General features: G+C 36.1%; 2 protein-coding genes across 5 annotated transcripts; both read right to left on the bottom strand.

The window, feature by feature from the left end:
• Positions 1–368: 368 nt before the first annotated feature.
• LOC113535670 (interferon-induced protein 44) lies at positions 369–5,878 on the bottom strand. Of its 3 annotated transcripts, none has more exons than XM_026929147.3 (8): positions 5,579–5,878; positions 4,872–4,965; positions 4,125–4,158; positions 3,092–3,290; positions 2,560–2,709; positions 1,878–2,049; positions 1,552–1,652; positions 369–824 (listed from the first exon to the last, which is right to left on the bottom strand). In XM_026929147.3, the coding sequence occupies exons 2-8, from the start codon at positions 4,891–4,893 to the stop codon at positions 657–659; spliced, it is 846 nt and encodes a 281-aa protein (XP_026784948.1). In that variant the 5' UTR covers positions 4,894–4,965; positions 5,579–5,878; the 3' UTR covers positions 369–656. The 3 variants fall into 3 exon arrangements, with proteins under 3 accessions (XP_026784948.1, XP_026784949.1, XP_026784950.1); XM_026929148.3 differs by having other exon boundaries at positions 4,872–4,962; XM_026929149.3 differs by lacking the exon at positions 4,872–4,965.
• A 1,031-nt stretch (positions 5,879–6,909) lies between these two features.
• On the bottom strand, positions 6,910–10,217 carry LOC113535771 (interferon-induced protein 44-like). Of its 2 annotated transcripts, none has more exons than XM_034300339.2 (8): positions 10,052–10,217; positions 9,597–9,682; positions 9,095–9,128; positions 8,768–8,966; positions 8,360–8,509; positions 7,909–8,080; positions 7,462–7,562; positions 6,910–7,250 (listed from the first exon to the last, which is right to left on the bottom strand). In XM_034300339.2, exons 2-8 carry the CDS (start codon positions 9,658–9,660, stop codon positions 7,089–7,091), a joined length of 882 nt encoding a protein of 293 aa, XP_034156230.2. In that variant the 5' UTR covers positions 9,661–9,682; positions 10,052–10,217; the 3' UTR covers positions 6,910–7,088. The 2 variants fall into 2 exon arrangements, with proteins under 2 accessions (XP_034156230.2, XP_034156229.2); XM_034300338.2 differs by having other exon boundaries at positions 9,597–9,685; positions 10,052–10,216.
• Between the last annotated feature and the right edge of the window lie 790 nt (positions 10,218–11,007).

Here is an 11,007-nt window from a genome sequence, read left to right as displayed (position 1 = left end):
TAAATTTATCCCCGCATGAGCAAGCCAGAGGTGACGGTGGCAAGGAAAAACCCCCTGAGACGACATGAGGAAGAAAAACTAAGAGGAACCAGATTCAAAAGGGTATCTTTTGATATCCTTAATATGGATTTGGACTATCAAAATAGTATATTTACCAGTAAAAATTAAATTATGACTTGTTACACTTATACTATTAAAAGATAAAATGGCTAGCTATGTGTCAGTTGTGGTGAATAGTTCGATTTTTGGAGCCAGCCACAAAAAATGGCAGTATGGAAATATTTTGGAAATATATCTCAAAAAGGTTATATACATGTAAACATGCATTTAAAAAAAAAGTTATTGCTGTTGATTAATGATGTCAGGTGTATGCAAATGCTTAATTTTACTGCATCCTCCACTCTTTACACAATGTTACAGATGTGATCACATTAAAAATCTATAAAAGCATCACAAATGATACATCATATAAACTGCTCAATCCAGAGCAATGAAACTCTGATTCAATATTATATATCAATATTAATGTCATACAGTGTCTTCAAAAGTATCAGACATCTTCATAACATTTATGATCTCAGATGTTACCAAAGACAGGGGTCAGTTACATGTAAATTAAATGTACGAGAATGTCTTTGTGAAGGTCTTTATCAAATTTATTGTCTAAGATCATTCATGTAATCAGTGGCACAGTTAATAATCTGCTTCATCGCCTGAAGAATAAGTGCGTCCATGTCGTTGTTTGTATCGAGCTCTTCATGGTAGTTCTTGACAGGAAAGATCTGATTCAGGGGTATGCCTAGTATGTCACTGCAACATTGCATCTGCAGACACACACAAAACATATAAAAAAGTTAATACAACTATAGCTTTTGTGATGTGCTTTTTTTTCCTTATTATTTTATCCTACTGGATTTAAACGTAGACACACTGGGACTTCCTTTAAACTGTTTCTTTAAACTTTTACTCCTAATTTATGCTAATTTGTTACAAACAAATGTGAGTACATGTGCAAAAATATGCATTTTTCTTTTTTATTCACACTTCAGCACAATCTTTCCTGGACTTTTCTATGCTAGCACAACACAGTTATTTCAAATTTAATCCCTTCATCAAGCAAACTTGAAGATATTAATTTTATAAAGCTATCTGAGGTGCTAGACACAAGTAGCATTTTTTAATGATACATAAAGTCAGCACTCCCAGGAAACAAGTACTCACTTATTTTCCATAGTCTGTATTAATGCTCATAAACTGCTTATCATTCTTCTGAGCTAAATTATGTTAGTAGTCACTTTTTTTAGCTTTGTTAATTTGACAACACAACATGGGACCAAGCAGCACATTGGTAGCTAGCAAATGAATTTATGCTTTGTCCACTCCTGATTCTACAATCTCACATCCAGACGTCCTAACTGGGACCTTGCTGATGACTCCACAAAGGTCATCAAGTTCAGATGGAAATAATATTTTCATGCTGCTACAATAAATGGAAACATGGCACACCAACAACAAACAGAATCATTAATTAAAACCTTTCTTTGAACGTACCTTTTCCTTAACATGCCTGCTTTCGTAGATGGCTCTTAAATCCTTCCTAACTAATGGGCACGCCTCATCAACATGTGTCAAGACAACCATATGAGGGACATCTGCCAGACGAAAAAAAGCTTTTACTCTATTAGTCATTTTCTACTCGTTCTCTGTAACAGAATATTTGATTATGTTGCAAAAAAGCTGATTGTAATGCATCATTCATATGTCACATTGCTAGACTACTGCTCAGGAGTTTAGTATTCACTGTCCTCTAAACAATAAGCTTTTACAGAAATAACTCTAGGAATGTGAAACATGGTTAAAGAGGAACAGAATCTTACCTAGCTCACTGGCTCTGAACCTGATAGACCTTAATGATCTTGCAATGCTGTTGTTGAGAAGACACACATGTGTTGCTGACAAGACGGAGACCAGACAGTGAGCTTTATCATTCAGAGCAGGGTTACTAATGTAGTGTGGATCTTCAGCAGTCAAAGGAGAGATGGGGTTAAACTGAAAGCATAGATATAGTATTTATAATAATGTAATTTAAAAATGATAGCAATAACATACAACACAACATTTTTTTTCAATTAAAGAATGACATGTCATCTTTTATGTTTATCCTTACATGTTATGTTGCGATACAAGTTAGTTCCTGTTATAATTTCCTTTACTGAAGCTACAAATAGTCCTTCACCATCATGCTCTTTCTTTCTTTCTTTCTTTCTTTCTTGTGAAATTAATAAGACAAAAAACCCACAGAAATTCCATGTCAGAAAAACTCACTGACTGTTACAAAGCACTTACACTGGAGACTCCTTCCATAAATGTTAAATAAGCATATAAAACGTTTCCCCTGGATTTTTCCCTTATCAACCCACTTTGGGTTAAAAAGCTAAACATGGCAACCGAAATGTAAATACAAGCGTGCATTATTATTTGAATTTATATTTCTTGAATTAACTGAAATTGGACAGTTTACATTTGTTTAAGTTTATTTAAATACATTTATTTTCTTACCACATAATTTTCTTGCACATGGCCCATTAGAGTGTTGATGACATCATCTGGATGAATGCCAGATTTATCCCCATCCTGTGAACCCATCACGTCACTCAGGATAAAGGGTAACCTTCCACCATCACAGCTTCTTATTCCATAGGATTTGAACTGCAAAGAAAACCTTTCAGCATTGGTACAGTCATTTCCTTAAAGATGAGTGATTCTATGAAAGTTATTACTAATGCACCATCTAACATACTAGCTGCACAGTTCAACAATTTTTCCTCAAGTTATAAAAACACTACATGCAAAAACACGACATGCATACTATAAAATACGCTAACATAATTACTAAATTATCATTGGTGGTTAACACCCATCAAAAGAAGATGCTAATTAGCATTAAAATAGTACACATACACTATGTTATTCAATTGTACATTTTTTTTTCCAATCAAACTATCTAAAAGAAATTTTGATGGGACTAACATTGTAGCTAAAATAAAAAAGAAAGAAAGAAAAATCAAATGCTATAAACAAATATATTTACTCTTTTTGTGCAAGGCGGCATTGATTTTGGTGCTGCTGGTGCTCTGACTGTAATTCTGTGTTGGAAGACACTTCCTACTGAATTCACAAAACTTGACACTCCTGCCCCCGTAGGTCCATGTAGCAAGATTCTTAGATGACTGACCTCTGGATTGCTGATCTGAAAGTGTCTTAAGAATGTTTCCATCTGGTCCCTTCCACTGTTGAGTTACATAAATATTAATACCAGTACCAGTACTGAAAAAAAACAAATGCTTGATTTTAATATTTGTGGTATTAAGCTACATATTGATTACGCTGCTTTATACCACAGTGCTGTTCAATTCTTAATTCTGATTGGTCAGAAGGTGTTGAATAAGTTTCCACCACAGCAGTTCCAGCTGCCAATCACAGGTTTATATTAATGGACTCTTTATAATATAATCACCATTTCTATAGTAACAGCTCTTTCACAGGGACTTGTATGGCAGACGCTCCACATGGGATATGGTGACATTTTCTGTAAGGAGACATTTATTTAACCTTTATGGAAGGAGTCTCCGGTGTCAGGGCTTGTGGCATGTGTTCAAGTAGTTTTGGTCAGAAAAAAGTGGTGTTACATTTGACAGCAACGAAAAAAAAGGTGATCTGCTTCTTCAGTCCACATTTTCAGCCCCCAGATCTTTTTTGGTTTAAAGGTGGTGGTCTAGAAATTATAGAAAAATCCCCCATCTTGTCAGCTTATACTCAAGATAAATCTGGCAACCTCAGAGGTCTGACATACTAATCTGATTGGCAAGTGTGTTACATGACTCTGAATAAGAGTAACTTTCCTTGCGTAAATATTGACATAACCTTTGGACTTAAGTTGCCAACTGAACATGGCCCATATCATTTCAACACCGTACTCAGTTACGATTGAAATAAAGCTGATTTCATGGATAAAGATTACCAGAAAGTGACCAATTCAAACAATGTGCTTGAAATTAATTGGTGCTATTTTGCAAAGTCTATTTTTTCTCTGTACATTAAACGGAATATTTTTATTTACTTACCCCCAGTCTACTGTCCTCCAGGGACGATCAAACTCTGCAAAACATTGACGCAAAAGTATTATTTTGTCTTAAAAATGGCTTATTATTATCAAATATTAAAAAAAACATACAAAATATCTTGTATCTTGCAGTCTTTTAATCAGTGATGAATTTGATACAAAAATTTGATGTGCAACACTATTGTTAAATAGCGCATAAATGTGGTGCACAAGTGAAAACAGGGCTCTACTGTTTAAATTTTCTGGACTTTTTTTAATCCTCCAGACTGTAAATTACGTTGCGTCAGAAGGCAAAGACCTCTGCAACTTCAGGCAAATGCTTTTACTGAAGGCAGACAAATCCAAAACGTGACACAATAGCGTTGTCACAAAACAGGTAAGAGTAATGCGATCAGTAAAGAGACTCGGAGGAACAAAAACCCGAATCCAAAAACCAGAGAGCGAAAACAAGCTCAAAATAACAGAAGAGCATACATAAGAAACAAGGCTTGGTGTGTTACTGGAAACACTGGACAATACTTTGCATTGTGGAAATGTTGTAGAGCCCTACACCCACTGACTTAAAGCCAAAGGGATTGCTAATGTTTCCCCTGGTGTTGCCCTGTATACCATGCCTATATACCATATACTATACAGTGACGTCGGTGCAACTGCAGACATACAGAATGTGTGTGGTTCCTTCTTATCCAGATCGTAGATTAATGCTGCACGTCACATAAGCATAAAGAGACTTAGAGAACAAGCTAACCTGGAAATTCTTGCCTTTCCATTTTGTGTTTTTTGTTAACTTGCGAGTAAGCTCTTCTGGGTGTGACTTGCTGGGAGGGACTTGTGACTAACTTCTAAAAGAAAATGAACACAATTAAGCAAACAGGAAAAAAATGATAACGCATAATATGGAAACACTTTATATCTACATTCATAACCATAAGTATATGCGTATGATGATACTGGAGGCTTTATGCAACTTTGTCTTTACTTTTATTTGGAAGCGAGAAATAGAACCATCATTGATCATTGAGTTCATTGATTTAGATACTGTATTACTGTATTGTTCTTTTTTTTAATCCATAACTTGCAAATTATTAGCTTGTTTTAACTAACAGCTCATTCAGGAGACTTGGGGAAAGTTGTAGAAGGTGCACATGTACATTGTATTCCACATGAGTATAAGATTCAAGTGGGTTCCATCAAATTAAAATGGTAGTACTTTTTGTCAGCATGCAATGTTCATCATGATTTATGTGAAAGATTTTTGAAGCCTGGTTACATCAGGTAAATCTTAATAAAGCTTCATCCAACAGATCAGCAAACCTTCTCTTTAATTTAAAATACTCAGCACCTATCAGAATAATTATGACAGGGATTAAAAGAGATTTTGTTCATATTTTGTAGACAAGACACTTAATGCATAGTGATTAATCTAAAACAGAGGAAGGAAGAGCGATTACCTACCTCTCTGTCTCACGTCGTTTATTTTTCTTTTTTAATGATAGTGTTCCAATATTGCAAATGTGTTTTAACCTTTCTGAACAAGCAAGTCTGTGATATATGTCCTTATGGGTGCTATCCCTTAGTCATCTAATGCAAATTAAATTCTATTCCGATGTCTTCAAAATTTCCAGAAAGCCTGATTTATTTCAGCTTTTCTGACCTATTCAGTGCTGTAAAACAAAACATGTCTCTAAAGTACGACATGGTAATGCCCTAATGCTCCGTTCCCAGGTAACACACTCTCTCTCTCTCTCTCTCTCTCTCTCTATGTGTGTGTGTGTGTGTGTGTGTGTGTGTGTGTGTCAGTCACCTTGCAAAACAACATCCCATTGGCCAGTTTGTCTTACAGGAATAGATTCCATTTCATGTAAATAGAAACCAAAAGTATGAAAATGACCTAATACTAGGGTGATAAGCCAATTTTACAAAATATTTCAGCATATTTGAATTGAATTCCTTTTTTAATTAATATTATATATCTGCATATCGGTATTTGCAAGAAATCAAGATCAAAAGAAACACAAAGCAAACACCTCACTTAAACAAAACGGCAGCCAAGCCCTACACCTGCTGACTTAAAGCCAAAGGGATTGCTAATGTTTCCTCTGGTGTTGCCCTATATACCATGCCTATATATCATTTACTATACAATGATGTCAGCACAACTGCAGACATATAGAAAGTGTGTGTGTGTGTGGTGTGTATGGTGTGTGTTTTTTTTGGGGGGGTTTGGTTGTATATATGTGTGTGTGCGTGAGATAAAGTTCAGGTGTAAGCAGTCAGTAATCAGGTGAGCTGGAACTTGACACTGAGCATGTGGCTTGGGACGTGTAGTCTGTAACAGTCATGTTTGTAGGCAGCGGTGCATTCTGGGAAGTGGATTTCAACTCTGATTCCAGCGTTCACATGACAGATTGAATAAATGTACATTGAGTAATTGTAGATTGAATCACAATTAGTAAAATGCAGTGGTTTAAGGTAGGTTGTGCAGATCCACCAGCACATGTGTTAAGAAGACCCTTTGCCTTTTTTCGGACATTGTATTCTCTGAGGTATGTGGGTGTTAAATATTCAAGGCCATCTAATATAAATTAGTAAGCAGGGCTAAGCTTCATCCATATTGTCTTATTTGCTGTTAACAAATTGATTGAGGTGGGTTAATTTAGACAATGGCGGGAGATGATGTTGCAGGACCCTGGCAGTAAAGCAGCAGCACTTTTTTTGGACACAACACAAAACACTGAACAAAGACACAAACACATGCACACATTTAGCTAGGACAAAGATACACATTTTATTTCAATTTTTAACAAGTTTAACAGTAAATCGTGTTTATTTACATGCCAGGAGAAAAGCATTTTTCAAATTTATCTAAGCAGTACTGAAGTTACACTACGCCTTTACTGTATCTTTAATTTTGTTCAACTTTATTTGGACCAGTGTTCAAACCAAGAGAGAGTAAGAGTGAGAGTTACAGGTCTTCCACATAATCATTAGCAAAATTGAAGATTTGCCTCAGAGCCAAAAGAACCAGGACGTCAGCGTCATTATTGGTGTCAGACTCTTCGTGGTAGTTCTTTACAGGAAAGATGCAGTTCATTGGGATTCCCAGTAAGTCACTGCATGCAGACATCTGAATTCAAAGAAGAAAAATGCAGAACAGGATGGAAAAAAGGATTTCATCTTATCATTTATATAACAACATGAGGTCTCTAGCTAAACTCGGCATACTGGGTAAAACTTGACAACCATCTTACAACCTCTTGGATGACACAATTACCACCCAAGGGGACTCAGCATTAAAAAATAAACACTTCTGTAATAAAGCGGAGTATATGACAAACCTTTTCTTTAATTTTCTTGCTGATGTAGACATCTCTCAAGTTTTTCTGAACCAGTGGACAGAGCTCATCAATGTGTGTCAAGATGACCACTTGAGGGATACCTGAGAATGAGAGTAATTTTCTTACAGCTACAAAGGATTAACAATAATCATTATATTCTTGATTATACAAACAAACGAGAACAGAACAAAATAATAATTGGGCAACTCCTGCATGTTTTTATTTTGCTTGGTCAAAAAAGCTCATACTAACTTAAATAAATTCCCTAAAGTTTTCCCCTTCACTTTGATTGTTAGCTTTAAAAAAAGAGATTTTATATTTACATATTTACATTAGCTTTATCTTTAGGTTTTATTTATCAAAAAATATTCTTTACTTGCCTCATTTAAAAGATAATGGATCACAATGATTAATAGTAAAGCTAAGAGTTTTACTCGCATTACTCACCAAGGTCACTGGCCTTTTCCCTAACATCTTTCATGCTTCTGATGACTGCATTATGCATGTTAGAGATGGTTTTTGCTGATATAACGCTCACCAGACAGTGAACTTTATCATTCAGAGTGGGGCAGCTAATGTACCCTGCATCACCATCTCTTAAAGGACACGTAGGATTAAACTGAAAAATAGAAAAGTAATTTTATTTTACACAATATTCTTTGACATTCAAGAATATACTTGGACAGGCAGGAATACATTTGGACAGGCAGGAATATAAATCATGTAGGTGGGAGTATACTTGGGCACGCAGGAATATACTCAGAAAGACTGAAGTATACTTGGAAAGGTTTGAATACACTTGAAAAAGTCAGAAAATACTTGGACAGGCTGAAATACATTTCTGAAATACATTTCAGTGTGAAATGTGTATTTGTATTAAATAACACATTAACCATACAGGATAGTTCTCTTTCACGTGGCCCAGCATAGCATTAGTGATGTCACCAGAGTGGATTCCAGGTGTCCCCGTATCTTGTAGTCCCATGATATCATTAAAGATAAATGGTAGGGTGCTATTTTTTCCATCCCTGATTCTGTAGCTTTTGTACTGCAAAATTACAGAAATACAATATTTTAACACAATTGTAAGATTCAACACAGACTCTTATATTGTCAGTCTTAATTGCCTTTAGTTTGTCATATGGTACATAAAGGTAATGCATTTATTAATATATTATCCATAACATTTTAAACTAAAATAGCTACACATGAAGAACATTGACCTTTGATAAATTGATGACAAGTTTTTTTAGCTCTGGAAACTAAACTGGAAACTGAATTGTCCATAACTAAAAACTATATTTACTCGTTTTGTATGACTCGTGCTCGAACTCGATGCTGCCCCGGCTCTGGTCATTACACGGTGTTGAAAGACACTTTTAGCTGAGTTGATAAAGCTGGATTTTCCAGCACCAACTGCTCCGTGAAGAAGGATTCTCAGATGGGTGATCTCTGGATGACGGATTTTAAATTCTCTCAGATCTGCTTCGAGTTGATCTCTCCCACTAGCAAAAGAAAGCAAAAAATGCATTTCATGAGAGTAGGAACTTACCATGACATTCCAAAGCCATGCATTAATAGCTGTATTTCTGATTAAGATCCTGCTCTACTACAATGGATTCAAAATACTTACTCCCAGTTTACACTCCTCCATTCTCTGTCAAATTCTATTTAGCAATAAAAAACAATGAATAAATTTTAGTCTCATAAATTCATTAACTAGGCTAGCATCTTTATTTTCATTGCTGTAGTTTAATACTTCATTGAAGTGTTTAAATGCATGGAGACTTTGTTGTGCTAGCATTAGAGCTATATAAAAGTTGAGTTATGTCAACAGTGCACTGAGCCTGCTTGTCCACCAGGCAACTGTGAATGAATAGATATGAAGATATACCCACATTCTTAATCTACTTGTCCAGGGCACAAGGATATTGATTTGGAGTGGACAAATCAAAATCCTGGTGCCCTGGACAAGAAGATTAAGTATCTGTAGAATACATAGAAAATAGAAAGTTATCCACATGTAGAAAGATATCTAGATATCTGGTTAAGTCTTGATCAAGTGAGCAATAAGCTAAAGTATCACAATATAATTAAACACAAGTACTGGGCTTCTAGAAACTGGGTTGACTTACGTTTGGAAGGTGGAGGGCTAGAATTTGATTTTGATGAGCCAAAGAAAGAGGCAAATGAATGCATGTCTCCTTCTTCTTTCCAAATCCTCCTTGTGATGAAGGCATGTGGTAGAAAATTGAATAGGTAAATAGGTAACCAGTGAACTGCTCAAATGAAAAAGCCAGCTCCACCGTCTGACAAATGTAACCACAATACTGTATGTCATGCTGACATTGATCTAATCCTATTTGGGTGCCACTATTAAATACACAAAAGAGACAGTTAATGTGAAAATTTGTCAAGATATCTAATACAGAACTGTGCCTCAACACTCCTGTCTGTTAAGTCTGTTATGAAAGTGAGTTCATGCTCTCTTTCCAGTCTGTTCAAAATGTCTTTCCTGAAATCAAATACAAGAATTAGAATGACAGGAGCATTTAGTAATCTGATATAGAAGAACAGAATTAGTACTTACCAGGTGAAAGTTGAAAGTTTCCTCTGTCTAAATGTGATTTCTTTTCTGTCCCTGATTATCTGAATGCCTCTGTTTGTAGTAAAGAGTGCTCCCCTGAGCTATGACACACCTGTTCAAGGTATCACTTGCTTTATAGTAATCATGCCAAGCAACGCCTCAACAGAGAGTCAGCTATAAATAGACAAAAGAAAACTGAAAGTAATGTTGATTATACTGCGTCATGAGCATCTGTGTGCAATATAAGTGAAGTGAAGTGAAGCGAAGTGACTTGTGGCCAAGTATGGTGACCCATACTCGGAATTTGTGCTCTGCATTTAACCCATCCAAGTGTACACACACAGTAGTGAACACACACACACAGTAGTGAACACACACCCGCAGTGGGTAGACTTTTTTTTTTGTTGCAGCGCCCAGGGAGCAGTTGGGGGTTCGGAGCCTTGCTCAAGGGTCTCACCTCAGTCGTGGTATTGAGGGTGGGAGAGAGCGCTGGTCATTCACTCCCCCCACCTCCAATCCCTGCCAGACCTGAGACTCGAACCCACAACCTTCAGGTTCACCTTCGGGTTACAAGTCCGAGCCTCTAACCATTAGGCCACGACTGCCCCCTACCATAAGGGACCTACCATAAGGGACCTACCATAAGGGACCTACCATACAAAAATTAATATTAAAAAAATCTACAAGTATCAACTTGCACGTTATATTACACATTTTCTGAAATCTGTTTATGTGTAGCATCCTCCTTGCAAGTTCCTGTGTAAGTTGTTACTATAAAAGCAATAACATAGCAATAACATATAATATTGACTTCCTGTTTTCGAATTGTTTTGCCGGGAGTTTCTTGCCTGCATCGGCGTCTTAACTATACTGTTTCTTTCTTTTTTTAAATCAATAATATCGCGCTATCGTTTTCATCTGTTGTATTTTTCATGTTCTCTTCTACCGTATTTTCATTT

Source organism: Pangasianodon hypophthalmus, chromosome 26 (genome assembly GCF_027358585.1).
Source record: "Pangasianodon hypophthalmus isolate fPanHyp1 chromosome 26, fPanHyp1.pri, whole genome shotgun sequence".
NCBI classification, from domain to species: Eukaryota; Metazoa; Chordata; class Actinopteri; order Siluriformes; family Pangasiidae; genus Pangasianodon; species Pangasianodon hypophthalmus.
This window is presented reverse-complemented; position numbering and strand designations above follow the sequence as displayed.